The 19,692-nt window shown below is 41.8% G+C and overlaps 1 protein-coding gene across 4 annotated transcripts; it reads left to right on the forward strand.

Annotated features, from left to right (window-relative positions):
- The first annotated feature begins 1,033 nt into the window (after positions 1 to 1,033).
- On the forward strand, positions 1,034 to 12,479 carry LOC108413969 (CMRF35-like molecule 9). Of its 4 annotated transcripts, none has more exons than XM_037543493.1 (7): positions 1,034 to 1,296; positions 2,130 to 2,216; positions 5,302 to 5,646; positions 7,572 to 7,628; positions 9,445 to 9,552; positions 9,640 to 9,677; positions 10,933 to 12,479. In XM_037543493.1, the coding sequence occupies exons 1-7, from the start codon at positions 1,260 to 1,262 to the stop codon at positions 11,356 to 11,358; spliced, it is 1,098 nt and encodes a 365-aa protein (XP_037399390.1). In that variant the 5' UTR covers positions 1,034 to 1,259; the 3' UTR covers positions 11,359 to 12,479. The 4 variants fall into 4 exon arrangements, with proteins under 4 accessions (XP_037399390.1, XP_037399391.1, XP_037399389.1 ...); XM_037543492.1 differs by lacking the exons at positions 1,034 to 1,296; positions 2,130 to 2,216 and adding exons at positions 3,720 to 4,698; positions 4,846 to 4,889; XM_037543494.1 differs by lacking the exon at positions 2,130 to 2,216 and having other exon boundaries at positions 1,035 to 1,296.
- The last annotated feature ends 7,213 nt before the right edge of the window (positions 12,480 to 19,692 follow it).

Genomic DNA, 19,692 nt, shown 5'->3' on the forward strand with positions numbered 1-19,692 from the left:
CAAATGCTCAAAGAACCCTTGAATGATTAAATGACTCTTTGACTCATGAAAGGGTTCTTCAGAATGTACTGTAGATGGTTCTATAAAGAACATCTTTGAAAGGTTTTATGTGGCACCCAAAAACAGTTCTTCTGTTGATATAATGTTAAGCTTGTTACAATAGACACAACTTTTTGGTGCTGTACAGAACCCTTTTTCAAAGGAGGTTTTATATAGAACCATCTACAGCACATTCTCCATCCGTCTGAAGAACACGAGGTAAGGGCTTGAGGTTGTGGTAAGGGCTCTGTGTGGAGTTCTTCCACGCCAAACTCATCAAACCATGTCTTTATGGAGCTTGCTTTGTTCACAGAGGCTCAGTCATGCCTCCTGAACTGGAAAGGGTCTTCCCCAAACTGCTAATTGCCTGAAATGTCTTTGTATGTTGTAGAATTAACATTACACTTAATTGAAATCTTAAAAAAGAGACCCAGCCCATTATTCCTCCTCCACCAAACTGTTAACTATGTTTAGCTTTCTAGTAGTTTAGTTTAGATATTCTCTCTTGGCAGTAAACCTAACATAAACATTCGAATGACATTAAAACAAACAGCACTGATTTGTTTATGTCATTGTATTTTTTAAACAATCTTACTCTTAAAGAAGCACAGTATTATTTGTAGTTACCATTTAAGTTCTGGATACAACCGTTTGGTCAGTTTATAAGCAGTGATTGTTTACTGCTCTCTCTGAGTGGAAGGGTCCAAATTGATTGTGGGTGCCTCTTTGCATATCAACCAGCAAGATAATTAATGGTCACTAAAATATTACAGGCGTCATGCATACTTGAGAGGATGTCGACTATGTTGACTGCATTCCCTCTTTATATTCTTTGACAGAAACCTTTTATTGGTAAGCCTCTCAGCCTTCTGCCATAGTGAGATTTAGGAATGGGCTTCCAGTTTTGGTTAGGATAAAGGTTATACTTCTGTCTTCTTAAGCATGTGTGCCACCCTCGCCCACGCTGTCGCTGACCCAACCACACATTACTGCTTTCCACACACACCATTCCTCACTTCCCATCTGCTTATACTCATGACATCTGTCCGTCACTCTGAACTATATGTTCTTGGTAAAAGACAGTTCTGCTCTTCACTCTATTATTGTTACTTTCATTACGTTTCATCAACACCTTTTTGGAGGAACTACAACAAATACGGCAACCCAGAACTTTGACTTGAAGTTGTCTAGAACGTTCTGTCCAACTTCCAGGAATCAGCATGAACACCACAGTGGTGAGACTGACAGCTCTTGCAGGTGAGTCCTTTTATCTGTTTTCTTCTCGACTGTTTGTTGCCATCGGTCAGTCTTATCCAGAGCGACTTACAATTTGATCAATTTACACAGGTAGGCGAAGGTGGTGTGGGGAGTCTTGCCCGAGGACTCTTATTGGTATAGTATAGGGTGCTCACTCAGGAGGGGACTGAACCCCAGTCTAAGGCAGAGGTGTTACCCACTACACCAGCCACCAACGTTATGAAGTTTATAGTGTAACAATGCATTTTTGAAGGATAATTACCCTCACCAGTATACTGCCTCTCTTGAGGGTACACTGCTAGAAATAAAGGTTCTGTCCAGATACGTCTTACTTTCATCAAGGTACAAACAGTGTAAATGTTCCCTCCAAAGGACAACAGTTTTTTTTTAAAAGGTCCAATTGTGAACCTTTACATTTTTCCAGTTGAAAAGTACATGCTTGTACCTTTTTCATAACTGAATGTTTTAAAAAGGAACAATAAAATTAAAAGCCTGGAATCAAAATGGTGTGTGGAGTCTTGGAAAATATAATTTCAATGGATTATGGTAGAATTATGCTCATTGACTAAAGACACTGAGATGTACCTTTGAGGTACCTCCGCAGTGACAAGAGGGGCACAGACCCAATAATAGTTTTGTACCTTGACCTAAGTAAGTAAGGAAGAAAGTAGTGCTGTTTTGTTGTGCTTGTTATGTACAGGTGTTTATCTTCTAGCTGAAGAACAAGGAGTTCTGCCACCCCACCTGCCCATTTACCCTTCAAAGAACCAGCTAAAATTGCAATATGAAATGATGACTCTATTACTACTATTCTCTCTTCCCCTTTCTTTCAGTTTTACACTGCGCGTCTGCAAGAGTCAGAGTGAAAGCACCACTAGGAGGAAATGCTTCTTTTTTCCGTTGTCCATATGACAGAGGAAGTGAGTGGTACCCAAAATACTTTAGCAAAGGCAGAGAAAACGTTGAGATTATTACATTACATTACATTACATTACATTTAGCAGACGCTTTTATCCAAAGCGACTTACAAATAATGAGGTACATAGAACAAACATAGTCAGGCCTTAAAGGAGGCCAAAGGGTAATAGCAGGGTAGAGAAGGGAAGGAGGGCAAGAAGGAGATAAGGTTGGTAGTGGTTAGATTGCAAGAGGCGATTAGAGCAAGTGCTCCCTGAAGAGCTCTGTCTTCAGGAGTTTCTTGAAAATAGCGAGGGACGCCGCTGCTCTGACAGCGGAAGGTAGCTTGTTCCACCATTGGGGAATCAAGTATGAGAACAGTCTCGATTGCTTTGTGTGAATGTTTGGCAAAGCTAAGCGACGTTCATTGGAGGATCGCAGCGGCCGGGCGGTGCTGTAAGCCTTTAGGAGTGAGTGCAGGTAGGAAGGAGCCTGCTCTGTTAACACCTTGTAGGCAATCATAAGAGTTTTAAATTTGATACGAGCAGCTACGGTAACCAGTGGAGCTCAATGAGCAGCGGGGTGACATGCGCCCGTTTTGGTAGGTTAAAGACCAGACGTGCTGCAGCGTTCTGAACCATCTTCAGTGGTTTTACAACACAGGCCGGGAGGCCCGTTAGTATGGCATGGAGATGGTCAAGGTGAAGTCCACAACATGGTCCATGGAAGGTAGATTCAGTCTAGAGGACGACAGAGAAAAGAGGGAGTTCACCGTGACCATCAGGAACCTCAGTATAGATGATGCTGGTCTGTAGTGGTGTGGAGTGGATGACTGGGGGCCAGACACGCTCACCGAGGTCGACCTGGATGTAGTGCCACATATTCTGTCCAGCATAGAATCCTCAAATACCCGGAATGGTGAGGGACTGGAATATATGACAGTTCCTCACACCAAAGCTGGTGAATGCAGTGTTTTAATACATTACATTCATTGTGGGTTCGGAAGGAATTTAGTTAGCCTCAAATCTTTGACAGCCAAAAGACACTTTTCTGCTTTCTATTAATTTTATTTGATCTTTATTTAATCTTTCCACTGCAATTTCACTGCTGAACTGTACTAGTATATACTGGTGTAGACCCTCAGTCCAAGACCAGCATAGACACCCATGGGCCTGATAGGTAGAGGTCAAGTTGGACCAGAACATTCTAGAAAAGCATGTTCTAAAGGTACTGAGATGTACCCTTGAGGGTACCACCCTAGTGACAAGACTGGCCACTGACAATTTAGTGAGTTTTTATTTTTGAGTGCATGTTTTCAAGGCGGCGGCACGGTGGCGTGGTGGGTAGCGCTGTCGCCTCACAGCAAGGAGGTCCTGGGTTCGATTCCCTGGCCGGGTGACCGGGGTCCTCTCTGTGTGGAGTTTGCATGTTCTGCGTGGGTTTCCTCCGGTTTCCTCCCACAGGCCAATTGGACCTGCTAACTTGCCCCTGGGTGTGAGTGACTGTCTGTCTGACGTGTGATGGACTGGCAACCTGTCCAGGGTGTATCCTGCCTTTGCCCGAAGACTGCTGGGATAGGCTCCAGCACCCCCCAAACCCCCCCACCTGCGACCCTGATGGAGAAGCGGCTTAGAGTATGGAAGGATGGATGTTTTCAAGGCAAAATTTGAGCCATACCCAATTCACTAAGCATATAGTCTATCACTGCGAGTGTTACTTGGAAAAATTAGGGGTCAGTCATTTTCAGGCACTGACAGAGGATGTCGTATGTGGCCTGTAAAGTCTTTGGGGTCTGAATATGTGATTTCCTCTTTCTCCCACAAGCTGCTTCCTATGAAACAACTTTGTCACCATCATGGCAACAGAACTCTGCAATAGGTGACTAGTACAACCACTGTCCCTCTACACATTTTGCTCTGTCTCACAGTTCTTTATAGTCCCAGTTTGGCAGTATCTCTTCAGGTGAACCACTGGGGCCATGAACACAAAAGTCAAGTTTCCCTGCAGTTTGATTTCTGTCATATTCATGTGGTGAATGTGTGCATGAGGACCTTTCTGAGTCATTTGCCCCCGCAGTGCCTGTGTGCACTTTTTGTCTGTGCTACTTTAAACAGCGCTTGCATGTTGTTGTCTGTATGTGTGAATGTGTCAGACGTTGAGTCTGTCTGCACGATAACCAGCAGGAGGATGAAAGGTCACCAAAGGTTCACAGCTGTATGTGTATATGCAATGACCGTTTTTGCTCTCCTTCTGAATCAGATTTAGGGTAAAGTTTTGAGAAACTGTATGACAAAGCAGTAGATCCTCACAATCACAGTAAAGTCCATAACCATTTACCATGCAACTTAGTAGGCTGGCATATCAGCACATAGGAGGGTCCTGAAGCATGAGCATGTGCACCTGGTGCTCACTTCCTCTCCTTACCCAACCTTTTACCGACAGTCTGAACTGTATGTTCTTGGAGACAGAAAGAATAGCACTGCAGCTGACTTGGTTACACCTAAGGTTTGTGCCTACCTTTGCTGCTATTAGTCTGTATTTCTTTTCTTCAAGAACGGATTAAAATAATATGGCAAATCAATAACAGTAATAATAATAAAAATAACAATTGGTTTGTTTCGAAGTTGTACGCATGTTTTATTTATTTATAAGGAACAGGATGAACATCACAGCCGTGGTTTTGCCTCTTCTTGCGGGTGAGTTCTTTCTGTTCTCTTTCATCTTTCAGAATTCAGAACTGCTTGTTTGCCGTCAAATACATTTTAACCCCTTAAATGGCCAGAACCCACCAGTGGGCCCAAAGGTTTATTGTGTTTTACTGCAGACTTATGTTCTTGAAGAATAGCTCAGCCAAATTGCCCTGAAGTCTCTGCAATTATTGGATTATAAGCGTTAGTATGTAATAAGCCTGGGATTTTAGGGGGTGAACTATCTCTTCTATGACATGTTTATTCTAGGGGAACCCCTTACATTGTAACTTCAAGGGTTTTTTACCTTTTGGTTGAAGAAGGATTTTATACCCATTCCCTCCAACCTATCATTCACAAATTACCAGCTATCATTACACTTTTTTTAATCATCATCATCATCTCTCTCTCTGTTTTTCAGTTTTACACTGTGTGTCCGCAGGAGTCAGAGTGAAAGCACCACTAGGAGGAAATGCTTCTATCCACTGTCCGTATGACAGAGGAAGTGAGGGGTACCCAAAATACTTCAGCAAAGGCAAAAAAAAGGTTGAGATGGAGAAGGTGAAGTCCACAACATGGTCCATGGAAGGTAGATTCAGTCTAGAGGACAACAGAGAAAAGAGGGAGTTCATCGTGACCATCAGGAACCTCAGTGTAGACGATGCTGGTCTGTACTGGTGTGGAGTGGACGACTGGGGGCGAGACACGCTCACCGAGGTCAACCTGGATGTAGTGTCACATAGTGAGTCCAGCACAGAATCCTCAGGTGAGGAACCGAAATGTTTGATTTTGACCTTTTGCCTTTTCACATCCAACTCTGTAGCTTTTCTCACCCTCCAGTGACAACAATGTCAACATTGGCATAAAATGTCAGACTAGGATTTTTCTTCTTTTGTCAACTGAAAAAGACAAAATACGTAATTTCAACATAGTGTATATACAAAACACATGACACCTTTACATTCTTGTCTTTTCAGTTTGCTGCTGGCAATAATTATTGATGCAGTTTGTTTAATTCACATACAAATTCAATGCAGTAAGGAGAGCGAAGGAAAATGTAGGGTGGAGATACTGTGTAGTTAAATAGGTTACAGTAGAATATCCTTCGAATTATCTTAAGAAGATGATTCTTAAGATTCACTCTCATCACGTTTTGATTACTGAGCTGTGAGCATGAATTACAATTCCCTCCTGTGTTATTTGTATCTCTTTCTTGGTGGCTGTCATATAGCACCACTTTGACGCATGTAAATAAGGCTACTTTCACATAACGAGGCTGAAGTGTCACAAGCCCAGTTTTTTACCCTAATGTGACTCAGATCTGATATTTTCAGGGCTGCGTGGATACATATGTGATCTTTTCAAATCCAACCTGAACTATTGGTGGCCATAAGACCTTAATGTGACGCTGGAATTCATGTGCTTTTTTTCCATTACGCGTGCATCGTCATTCAGCGCTACCATGGCAGCAGCTCCGAACAGATAGTTAAATCAGGTAAAGCCTGTGAACGGTGGAAAAGCAGCTCATCTCACCTTTTTCTCCTTCGTCTGGCTCTAATAATGAAGCTGAGAGCTGATTTAAGCAGAGTTAATGATCTTCTCAGCGAAGCTCATTCTGCTCATCAGTTTGTGCTGATGATGCAATGATTCAGTAACGTGACGTTACTGAGTAGGAGGAGCTCATGAGGGTCAGTTCAGGCCGGTTCATCACATTAATGACAGATTTGAGTTACTTACCTAAGCGAGTGTGAGCCGCTGTGTCAGAGAGATCGGATTTGAGATAAAAATCGGATTTAAGCAACAAGCTTGTGATGTAAACATAGTTTAAGGGTGTTTTTCTGAGGGTTAACATTGTAACACTGGTCTCCAAACAGGTGCAGGAGTACCAAAGAAATCAGGCATAAAAGTGCGAAAAAGCTCCTCTACCATCCCCACAGTCTGCACCACGGATAATTTACATAGAACTTATCATTACTTTTACAAATGAAATATATTGGTTTATGTGTGCCTTACAAGGTAATTAATACCAGTTCAGTTCACAATAACTGAAGTAGCAGTTGCTAGACGTCTTCTGAACTAATATAAACAAATATTAGTAGTGGTTGGTTAGTGTAGTGGTTAACATCTCTGCCTTCTACACTGTAGACTGGGGTTCAATCCACCACCAGGGCAAACACCCTACACTATACCAATAAGAGTCCTTGGGCAAGACTCCTAACACCACCTTGGCCTCCCTGTATAAAGTTGCTTTAGATAAGAACATCAGATGAATGTAAAATATTAGTATTTCTTTTTTTTAATAAGACCATTCATACAGGAGCGTATAAATCGCATAGCAGTGTGTTTTTGTTACTCTAATAAACCTGATAAGCTCTTACTGATACAAACTGCTCTCTGACTAAATCTTGCACAAACTCAGAAAAACGATCCCAGTGCATCCAACAATAAAGGAAGCCTCGTGCACCTTTTAGATTGGTGAAGGATTGATCTAAATCAACTCAGTGGACACAAGGCTGGTCCCCTGGCTCTGAGAGGGGAGGATTTAACATAGGAAACATGACAGCAAAGTGAGAGCCAAGCTAATATTGCCACTCTGGCTAATGTAAACATTTACACTACTGTGCATTGCATGACTTACAGCAATCTTTGTGTGACTCTCTTTAACTTCTCTCCTCACCACATCTCCATTAGCATCAATGTCAACAGGACAAACCAAGCTACCACAGAACATCGAGGTGTCTCTCACAAGTAAGTTAATCTATATGTCCCCAAACACAACCTGCCTTTTCCCCCAAACCACAGTTTGTCACGTTGTTACACAGTTTGACATTGTAATCATCATCATCATCACTTATTTATATAGAGCCTTTCCCATGCTCAAGGACGCTTTATAATCACTACATAACATAATCACTGCTTAACACAGAACACACACACTCCACGGTTCCCCCAGCCAGCAGAGGGAATCGCACTGACCACAGTATAGAGTCACTTAGCCAGCCTGGAAAGAGTCCTTAGTCGTGGGGGGAAGTTTCACGCAGCAACTTACAGTGCATCACACAGGAGGCTGGCCTGGGAATAGCAATAGCGAAGGGGTAGCATTTTCCTGCAGCTGAACCTCACCAGCCCAGGCAGCGTCATAGCTGCCATGCAGCGCTATCCAAGCGGCCAGCTCGACAGGCCTCGTAGCTGTGGCATATCACAGCACAGCACATCGTAAGCACACTCACTTTCTTGTTGATAAGTCTGCCTTAAGTCTTCTTTTGGCTGTATCATTGACAAAGTTTGGGTGAAATTCATGTAATTATCTCATCAGCCAATGGTGTGTCATCAGTGCAGTACATAAAATCATGCAGATACAGGCCAGTAGTTTTGGGTAATGTTCACATCAACCATCAGAATGGGGAAGAAATGTGATTTCTATAACCGCTGTTCTCCTGAGATTTTCACACGCAACAGTCACTAGAGTTACTCAGAATGGTCCAAAAAAAAAAAAAAAAAACATCAATTGAACCGCAGTTCTGTGATTGGAAATTGAGAGGTCAGCAGAAAATGGCCTAACTGGTTTGAGCTGACAGGAAAGCTACGGTAACTCAGAAAAGCACTTTGTACAGTTTGGTCAGCAGAAAAGCATCTCAGAATGGACATGTGAAACCTTGAGATGAATGGTGAATGGTCTATAACAGCAGAAGACCACATTGGGTTCCACTGCTATCAGCCACGAACAGAAAACTGGTCAGAATTAGGCACCAACAGCATGAATCCATGAACCCAACCTGTCTTGTGTCAATGGTCCAGGCTAATGGAGGTGGTGTAATGGTGTGGAGAATGTTTTCTTGGCACACTTTAGGTCTGTTAATTCCAGTCAATCATCACTTGAATGCCACAGTCCATCCATTCCAGTGCGTCCATTCATGCCCACGATTTGACCATCCTTTCATGGTTGCTTCCAGCATGATGATGCACAATGTCACAAAGTAGACGTCGTCTTCAACTCATTTCATGAACATGACAATGAGTTCAGTGGCCCTCCCAGTGACCAAACCTGAATCCAACAGAACACTTTTGGGATGTGGTAGAACAAGAGGATTGTAGCAGGAAAAATCTGCCGGAATTGCCTGATGAAGCTCTGTCAACATGGACCAGAATCTCAAAGGAATGCTTCCGGCATCTTGTAGTATCCATGCCATGGAAAACTGAGGCTCTTTTGAGAGTAAAGGGAGGCCCTACCCAATATTAGTATAGTTTTCCTAATAAAGTGAATGGTGATGGTACATTAAATACCAAAAACAAAAGTGTTTAAATACTTATTTTCCCACACTTTACATGTAAATGCAATTTAAACCCACACTTATTTTAGACAAATGCTCTAAGGGGCGCATCCACAGGTTGCTGACTGTACAGTGAGCAATGGGATAGAGTGACCCATGTCCACACTGTGTTGACTCATCTGACGTGCAGCACACCAAACACACTCATTTCTAAGTTTAGATCACTCCAGGGGACCCTGTTTTGTTTGCCGTCCCTTCTTATATTTGATTTGTTTGTTAAATTGTTCTTTCAGATCAATCTGCTTATCTCGGAGGATCCCTGGCTGTAGTTGTGTTGTTGTGTGGAATCATAAGTGCCATCTTTGTTATGCTTAAGAGGAAAAATGCAAAAAGAGCAAAAGGTATTTTATAAATACACACACAGTCACACTTACACATTAGCTGTATTGTTGTTTTGCAATTAAAAGCTGAAATACTCATTTCTATAGACCCTACGCTACCAGGGATAAGCAGTGAATCCAACAGGGTGAGTGGACAATGCCTTCTTTAACAGTTCGTGCAATGTATGTGTTTGTGAATCAGGGCTTCTGTTATTCAGTGAATACTGATATAAGGCCAGCTTTTAAATAAATATAATCCTGGGTTGATGCCACTTTCTGCGATTCTGGGGAAGACAGCCCTCCTGTACTACCTTTCTAAATGTTTTATTTTATTGTTTACAAGGTTAAACACACCTGACCTAATATTTAATAGAGACATTAGCTGTTGTGATAAAGCAAAGACAAGTGGATTGCAATTCTCTCAGGTTTATAGTTGGAGCTGCAGTGCTTATCTATTCAAACACTGCACTACTGGTAACCCCGTGTTATCATATGATGTTGTGGTCACATTGTGGTCATATGGTTACTGACATTACCACGTGACTTACTTCCCTATTCACAGTCTGCGCCATCTCCAGGCTAGATTACTAACGGCATCCACCAGATTCATTCTTTCTTTTCTCCAATTTTCGATCAAAGCATTTTCTGATGATGCGGATCAGATACCAATAACCAGCCTCTTCTATGAAATAGCAGCAAGTTTTCGATTCAATACAGTTCAATGCAGTACAGCGATATTGTCATTATACTGGTACGGTATAACAAAAAGCTTTTGCATTGTTTTCTTGGTGGAACATGTATGGTGAACACAACAGTGTAAAGACACACTCAGGACAGACACCATTATTAGGTGATAACAAGGAATTATAAGTAGACACAATGTGCTAAATGGACGTGGTACACATTCACTCGATTCACTCGAAAGAGGCCCCAAATATTCTGTGATAACTCTCCATAAGTATATGGAGCTCTGAAAAGCCAGGATGCCCCGGCGTCAGAGTGATGTGATAGGTGTCGTGATGTTTAACCTCCGTTTGCAACTTCTGGGTGCAGACCCCCCACACCAACCCCCACCCCCCGTAAACCTGCACGGGCCTGGTAGACAAACAGACATCACTTCCATCATCACATGTAATACAATCAATAGCAATAGGAGTTACAACAGAATATTCAGGTTTTATTCAGGTATTATGCAACTCGTAACTTATTAGATGAGTCTATGCCAACCCGTGCATTACAGTCGACACATGCATGAATTGAATATTTCACAGTGTTATAAGAGTCTATGAATTATTGTTATAGCAGACAGTGCAGTCCCAACTGTTTGAATCCCATCTTACCCTGATGGAGTCCAATGACATTAATACTCATAATAGCTACTGATTTCTGGTTGCTTTTCAGGAGAGTTTCTTCTATGAGAACATTTTCCCAACAAATGCCAGCTCTTCAGCCGCCAACCCCAGGCCGCCTTCAGTCCTGTATGATATTCCAGACCCCAGTCAACCCCTTCCCATTCATCAACCTCACTCAATCCGGAGACCCTCTGCAAAAGGCCAAGTTGCACATCGTGAGTCTGGGGTGTATTACCTACTTAGCCCACCGCAAACCCCTCCAGATGATGCAACACTTCTTACTTCAGCAGAAACAGCTTCCCTTCATTACACCCCTGCCAACTTTGTGCCAAGATCACATGCAGTTATTTACAGTTCTGCCTTCAGCGGGACGTCACGTGACATCTACACCACCGTCCTGCAGCGCAAAGACAGTGATAGGATGACATCAGTGAGCAAGAGTGAGACAGCTTCCGATGAAACTAGGCCTCTGTGACTCTGGTTTCGGTGACCTTGTCTTTAAGTTCAAGAAAAGGCGGGTTTGTGAAGAAACTATTCAAACTTGCACCGACGACAGTATTGGTCACAAAATATGCCTGAAACTGAAATCACAAACAGCAAAACCATGGGTTTCTTGGGCTCTAAGTGGAAATGGAGGCTAACCCCAGGAGGAAAAGGGCTGGCTGTTGTATAACCCAGTACGTTTCAGAGGTTATCCACATTTACCAACTGAACCAACCTTTACAGTTTCACACAGGCTTCTGTCACTCCACTCTTAGGGGAACAGAAACTTCAGACAGTAGTTGTAGGCCTGCAGTAGGTCTGAAACGTAGCTTCTCAAAATGGAAACATTTGAAGAAGAAGGCAAAAACCTTCTTTACCTTTAATAAGTCAGTGTAAAGAGATTTAATTAGAAATAGTTTTGTAGCATTTTTATTATTCATTACAATGTGAAGAGAATTGGTGTGGCCTTCACCCGTCCCCTGGGACCGAAAGAACTCTGAGCCCAGATTAAACCCTGCAAAGATAATCAGGGGGGATGAAATAAGCAAGGGTGTAGGGAACGATGCCCAAGTCCTGGGCACTGCCTCCAATCTCTGGTTTGTCCACCAGCACTGGTGCTTTTCAGTGTGGTGTGTTGAGACTCAAATTTTAAGCTGTTGTTTAGTTTTTGGTTTGTATCACAGCTTTAATTATTTATGTCTGTGGTTTCTTTACTATGTTTGAATGTGTACATGCCTACTAGTTTCCTGGGCTCTCAGATTCCTTCATCCTCCCTCACTTCATTAAGTGCCAAAGCCAGCCAGTCCACAGCCCATATGTGGAATCTAAACTGCTAAAACAGCTTGTTTTGAACTCACTGTTTTTGTGATGTTGTGAAAACCCACATTTTTACCTACATCCATCTGTGCAGCCCCAGCAGTTTACCACTGCACATAATTTATGCTGAAATTATAAGGAGCGTTTCAGTCCAGACTCGGTGGCCAGTCAGAGCAGAGGACATTTACATATCGCTGTTGTTGGAAGAAAACCTTGTATCTCCTAAATTGGAACTTTACAGGAGAAAGAAAAAACTTACTGTAGTTTTAATGCAAGTCAATGGAACCAGACATCTTTCAAAGTCATTTTGGACTATTTTCTTTTGCTCCATTCATCATGAAATTTACACACAATGTAAAGGGCAACAGGTCCTTTGAAAATATGTAAAAAACTGAAAAATGAAAATGGAGATACAAGGTTTTCTTCTGACAGCAGTGATATATAAGTTTTAAAGGCAAAGTGACAAAAACAACCTGTTTAAATTCTAAAGCCTAAAAAGAAGTTGGAAAATGTTTTTGTATTACATGAAACCACACAAACCTTATAAATGAACATTAAAACAAAAAAGAAGCTTTCATTTCAGTTTTGCTTGCATTGAAAATTTAAACATAACTAGCATTTTCCCAGAACAATCAATGAGCTTGATATCAATGTTTTATTTTTGCCAAAAAAGAAACTAATTTCAAATTATATTTGGTTAAATTATTTGTAGTGTAAAGCAAACAAATAAAAACAACACAAAATGCAATACCACCATGGCCCATGGGGGGGGGGCACAGACTGAAACTGATCCTTCACAGAATAGCCTTGCAAATCTTATTTGTTTGATGTTCAATGGGTCCAAAGCTCAAACATCCCGAGCGCATATCAATGTGTTTTAGTTTATGTTAATTTGACTTCAGGTGGTGATTCTGAATTTTAGAGAAGCACAGTGAATCTCTTCACCATTGCTTCTTGTCACAATGCAAAGTCTAAGACTATAATACACTGTTCAACTGCTTGTTAACACAAATAGCTAATCAGCCAATCACACGGCCACAGCTCACTGCATTTAGGCATGTAGAGGTGGTCAAGACAACTTGCTGAAGTGCAGACCGAGCATCAGAACGGGGTAGAAAGGGGATTTAAGGGGCTTTGAACGTGGCGTGGTTGTTGGTGCCAGACGGGCTGGTCTGAGTATTTCAGAAACTGCTGATCTGCTGGGATTTTCACACACAACCATCTCTAGGGTTTACAGAGAACGGTCCGAAAAAGAGGAAATATCCAGTGAGCGGTCAGTTGTGTGGACGAAAATGCCTTGTTGATGTGAGAGGTCAGAGGAGAATGGGCAGACTGGTTCCAGATGATAGAAAGACAGCAGGAACTCAAATAACCAACCAGAATCTCTGAGGAACGTTTCCAACACCTTGTTGAAAGTCTGCCACTAGGAATTAAGACAGCTTTGAAGACAAAAGGGTGTCCAACCTTTTACTAGGTGTACCTAATAAAGTGGCTGGTGAGTGTAGTAGTAATTTATTATATAATATTTTAGGCTATATATACAAACCACATTTCTGGAAAACAAGAAGAATCTGTGATTGTAACCTTAATTTAACCTTTGTTTAACTGACAAAAGTGCAAAGAAAAGACACAATGTTGGGACAGAGGCATGTTTACCACTGTGTTATATCACCTTTCCCTTTAATTATACTTTTTAATCATTTGGGAAGTTAGAATAGTAGTTTTTGCAGTTTTGCAATTGGAAATTTTGCCCGTCTTTGCTCAATAAAAGACTTCACAGTCTGTGGCCATTGTTGTCTGATTCTCCTCTACATGATGCCTCATACATTTTCAATAGGAAACCGAACTGGACTCCAGGAAGGCCAGTCATGCACACACTCTGTGTCTACAAAGCCTTACTGTTTTAGCGTATACATGAGGCCTGGCATTGTCTTACTGAAATAACCATGAGGCTATAAACCACTGCTGAACAGATTAAGGGACCCTTAATAGTCCCACAATGGGAAAATAGAGAAGACACTAGGGGGCAGTGAGCACGCTTGCCCGGAGCGGTGGGCAGCTCCTATCCACAGCACCCAGGGAGCAGTTGGAGGTCAGGTATCTTGCTCAAGGGCACCTCAGTCACATACTGTTGCCTCAGGACATCGAACCGGCAACCTTTCGGTTGCAAGGCTGGTTCCCTAACCTCCAGCCCATGACTGCCCGAATATGAATATATGTGACCTTCGAGGACTCAGATGGAATTGCATGACTGCATCATGCAAGTGCTAAATATTATATATAGCCCATGTGTAATGCAACTTGGAACTTTATTATGTGTAAGCCCCAAGACTTACGACTGCTAGAGTCCAATACACCTCTAGCTCAATGCTCTAGACAAGATTAAGTTCAGGTTGTGGCCTACTATGCCATCCCCAGTTAGAAGGATGGGGGAGTCCTAATTACTGACCAAGAAAGTTTCCCCACACCGATACGGTAAACTAATATACAAATCGTTTATTATACATACTAAACAAAAATAAAATACAATACTTATTTAAAACCTCAGTTAAAACTGCCAAGGCTTCTCTTAAAATACAAATAGTGATCAATAATGCTGGAAGATTAACCCAGTAATATTTAAATAGGTTTCAGGATTAAGGCAGGGCCTTTGGGGACATAAAAATAAAAGGGGTTACAGACACTGTGGTCGCCTATTAGTCAGCCCAGGGCAACACCAATTTACACCACAAATCACACCTCGATGAAGCACCACAAACCCCGAAAAATGAATACATGAAACTGCTCCACACTCGTCACTCCAAATAATAATGCCAGGACTCTTATAGCACACCCCAGTAGCATAGCCCAATTATTAATAAACCCCCGAACCCAGGCTCTGGCCCTCTGGTTTCCACTGAATACTGCTAGTGGTTTTCATACACAATAACCATGTCTTCCAGTAATACTAAAACAACAAAAAATAGTACTAAAAGAAAATGAAACCAGTTTAGGAGAATAAGGAAAACAGTGATTATTACTACTGCCAATTAGCATTTGCCCAACAAGTCAGAACATACTAATAAACCCATGTGTTAGGCAAAGCCTATTTATCAGTGCTAGTTATATCATTGTTCTGAAGAGTCTCAGCTGCTCTGGAAACGTATCTTCAAGCCTCAAGTGCTCAAACAACTGACTGCAACATCCACAACTGTCGCCTTGACTTGAATCAACTTGCTGATCACTTTTGCCAGAAAGTCCATTGTTATTTCAGAAAAACAACGCCAGGCCTAATTCTGTACGTCCTACAACAGTGTGTTTGCTTGATTGGCCTCCCTACAATCCAGCTCTGTCTCCTTTTGAAAATGTATGAGGCCTCACGAAGAAGAGAACCAGACGATGACAATGACTGACTAATGAGCAGTACTGACTATTGGCTCAGCCCTTCTTTCTGGGTCTGTGTTTCACTACAGATTGTTTCATGTATTGTACAGCTGCACGCTCAGGTCATTTTGGACATGGAGATAAAAAGACTTCCAATTCTGTCCTCTATTGTGATCATTTCACAGTATTAAATGGTTCAGAAAAATAAAAACACTTCATTTTAAAGTCTGTAGTGTACTCCTTTATGAGCCTACTTAAAACCCTGAGACATTGCAACACATTTCGCTTCAGCTGTAACAGCTTCCGTGCACTATGCCACCGTCAGCTGTGTGCAAATTTCACAAGGTCAGTGACACTTCTGCCTGCAGCAGGAGGCCACGTGACGTCGACGTCACCACCCAGCAGCACAAAGACAGCGATAGGTCGGCGAAAGCTCACCAGGTGGCAACAGTGAGCTGCAGTGAGACAGCTTCCGATGAAACTAGGCCAACATGACACAGTGGTTCCAGTGATCAGTAATAAGATTATCTTTAAGCACAAGATAATGATGGTTTATGGAAACATTTTAAAAGTTGCACTGCCGACAGTAATTTTAACAGAACATACCCAAAACTAAAATCACTATAAACACTATAAATAGGTTTTTGAATCTGATTCATTCTTCTGATGCTCTGATTCATATGTAGAGTGGTTAACCCCAGGCGGAAAGACCTTTCTATCAAATAACCCAGGAGGTTTCAGGGGTTGTCCGCATTTACCAAACAATCTAGTTTTTACAGTCCATGTTTATATCTGCAAGGCTTTTTTGTGTCACCACTGAGTTGGTACAGCAAGAAATACTGAATCTCAGTTTTTGATTTAAAAAAACGAATAGACATCAATAAAGATTAGAATTAAGATTAGAAATGAGCAGATCAGAGGGACAGTGAAGGTGGAGCAGTTTGGAGATAAAGCCAGAGAGGCCAGGTTGAGATGGTTTGGACATGTGTTGAGGAGGAATAGTGGATATATTGGGCAAAGAATGTTGGAGATGGAGCTGCCGGGCAGAAGGAGAAGAGGTAGATCTCCGAGAAGGTTTATGGATGTAGTGAAGGTGGACATGGAGATGGTTGGTGTGAAAGTAGAGGAGGCAGTGGATAGGGCAAGATGGAATGCAGATGATCCGCTGTGGCGACCCCTAAAGGGAGCAGCCGAAAGAAGAAGAAGAATAGACATCAATAAATGTTCAATTGGCCAGATTTAAATAGTGAGATGTGGTGTTCATGGGTGGTTTGTGAGGAGCTTCACTATATGTTAATGAGATCAGCTGATGCCATGTGCCAGTCCGCTCTACAAAAATGATGGACGTGGAGTTTGAGCTTGGCATGCTGAGAGTTGACCCAGCTTAATGGGAAAAGGTTAATGGTGTAATAGCTTTCTAAAGATGAGATAGTGTTGAGATATTATGATAGTATGCTAGTTAAAGAAGGGATCACATGCAATAAGCGTCCTAATTCAATGCACAGGTAAATTAACTAATCACGGCTAGTTAGAATAAAGCATAAATATATACATTATGCAATAAACTCTACAGACTTTGAGAGTTCTTTAGCCATGATCAGGACATTTTCACAGTTCCTCGAAGGATGAAAGTCCTCGTCCAGAGTTGCTCGGAATGTCCAATTTGCTGGAAGTGGATCCAAGAAAAGTTTTGTCTGCAGTTTCAAACGAAGGACTTGATCACTTCACTTTTACCCGGCCTCTGACCGCTTTTTGCCAGCTTGAATGAGAGCATTCTTGACCGTGATCAGCTGCTGAGGCTACTATTACTTGACTGAACTTAGTGGGTGAACTATACTCTTGAAATGATGGTTCTTCAAGGGTTCTTTGGTAAAGAAAATGGCTCTGTATGGAACGACGAACATTCAAAGAACAGCATATAAAAGGGGTTTTTTTGCATTGTGAAATGGTTCTTCAGAATGCTGTAGATGGTTCTGTATGTACCGTTTTTGAAAAGGGTTCTATATAGGGGCAAAAAAGGTTCTTCTATTGTTACGATGTCAAGCTAGTAACAATAGAAGAACCCTTTTCAAAAAGGTTCTATATAGAGCCATCTACAGCACATAATCCATCAATCTGAAGAACACTTTCATGATGCAAAGAACCATTTAATCATGCTAAGGGTTCTTTGAGTGTTCTTGGCACTGTATAGAAGCATTTTCTTTGCTAAAGAACCTTTGAAGAACAATCTATTTCAAGTGTGTAGTTCAAGAGAGGCCTTCCTTTTTCTTTATTTCTCATTGCCCAAGTGCAGCAAACAATAGAGACAGGCCAAACGGAGGAAAGGTTCTCTCTGAGAGGTCCACTCTGAGAGGGACAAGAGGGAAATAAGAACTGTGGGGCGTTCCTTTAACACCTTGGGACACTGAACAGGCCCATTTCACATGGAAGCTTGATTTAACTATTTCCAGAAGCACTAATATCAACTAGTCAGCATGGTGCCTACAAGTCCACTTCATTTATGGTCTTGCAAACTCTTAAATAAAGATAATTCGTTTTGGAATCCATTTCAAGGTCATTTGTAAGCAATTATTAACTGTAATGCATTGATAATTGATAACCACAAAGATGGCTTTAGGTCTTTCTGAGCAATGTAATATGACCATTCTCTAGCATTTGCTACCATGGCTGGTCATTATGAATTTGGATCATTATCACCTGTTCATATCCCTTGATTAGCCTATACTACGTGGCCAAAAGTATGTGGACGCCCCTCCTGATGATTGAGATCAGTGTTTCAGATACACTCTGATGTGTGTAAAATAAAGCACACAGCCATGCAATCTCCTCAGACAAACACTGGCAGTAGAAGGGGTCATAATGAAGAGCTCAGTGACTTTAAACATGGCACTGTCCTAGAATGCCTGTCAACTGTGAGTGCTTTAACTTTGAAATGGAAGCATCTAGAAGCAACACTAGCTCAACCACAAAGTGCTAGACCAAAGTGCTGAAGCAAGCAGCATGTAAAAATGGCCTGTCCTAAGTTGCATCATTCAGTACAGAGTTCCAAACGGCCTCCGGAAGTAACATCTGCACAAAAACTGCGTCAAAAGTTTATGAAATGGGTTTGCAGGGCTGAGCAGCCTGATATCAGTATACGTAATGTCAGGCGTCAGCTGGAGTGGTGTAAAGCATGTTGCAACTGGACACTGGATCAGTAGTGACACGTTCTCTGGAGTGATGAATCACACTTCACTATCTGGACAAATCTGGGCTGGGCCAAAGCCATAGGAACACTACTTACCAGAATGCAGAGTAAAGGTAGAGCTTGGTGGAGGAGAGATAATGGACTGGGGCTGTTTTTCAGATTTTGGGCCCCTTATGTCCAGTGAAGGGTGATGTTAATGCTACAGCATACAAAGTCATTTTGGTAAATTATATGGTTTCAACTTGGCAGCAGTTTGGGGAAGAACCTTTCCTGTTTCATTATGACTGAGCCCATGTGCACAAAGCAAGGTCGATGAAGACATACATGAGCGAGTTTGGTGTGGAGGAACTCCAGTGGCCTGCACAGAGCCCTGACCTCAACCCCACTGAACACAAGATGAACTGGAAGGTCAGGCTCTTTTGCCCAACATCAGTGCCTGACCTCACAAATGCTCTTTTGAGTGAACGGGACACACTCCAAAATCTTGTGGGAAGCTTAAAAAAAAAAGAGTGCAGGCTGTTAGAGCCAAAATAAAGGGTCAACTCCATATTAACGCCCATAGTTTTGGAATGGGACATCCAACACCTCATGTAGTAGGTGTGATCTTCCTATAGGCCATATAGTGTATCACAAAGATATTTCAAGAATGCATGCAACTTAAAGTTTAAGATTAATTAGCATTGAACTTTTTAGTCAACAAACAGTTCATAATAAATTTACAGAGGTTGTTATTAATACATCATATAAACACAGTTATACCACATTTCTAAGCTTGCTTACACATTAAATGGCCTTATTTAAAAGGGTGTTATTAACTGCTTGTGAAAAATTTAGTGATCCTTAAGAAGCAGACCTTAGCAGAAAATAGGTCACTATTGATTTTGGGGAAGTTGTACAGTTTAAGTGACTGCCATAGCAACAGTGTCACTATAGCAACATAATACAGATAATATATTTACA

The sequence above is a fragment of the Pygocentrus nattereri genome, chromosome 12 (genome assembly GCF_015220715.1).
Source record: "Pygocentrus nattereri isolate fPygNat1 chromosome 12, fPygNat1.pri, whole genome shotgun sequence".
Classification (NCBI taxonomy): domain Eukaryota; kingdom Metazoa; phylum Chordata; class Actinopteri; order Characiformes; family Serrasalmidae; genus Pygocentrus; species Pygocentrus nattereri.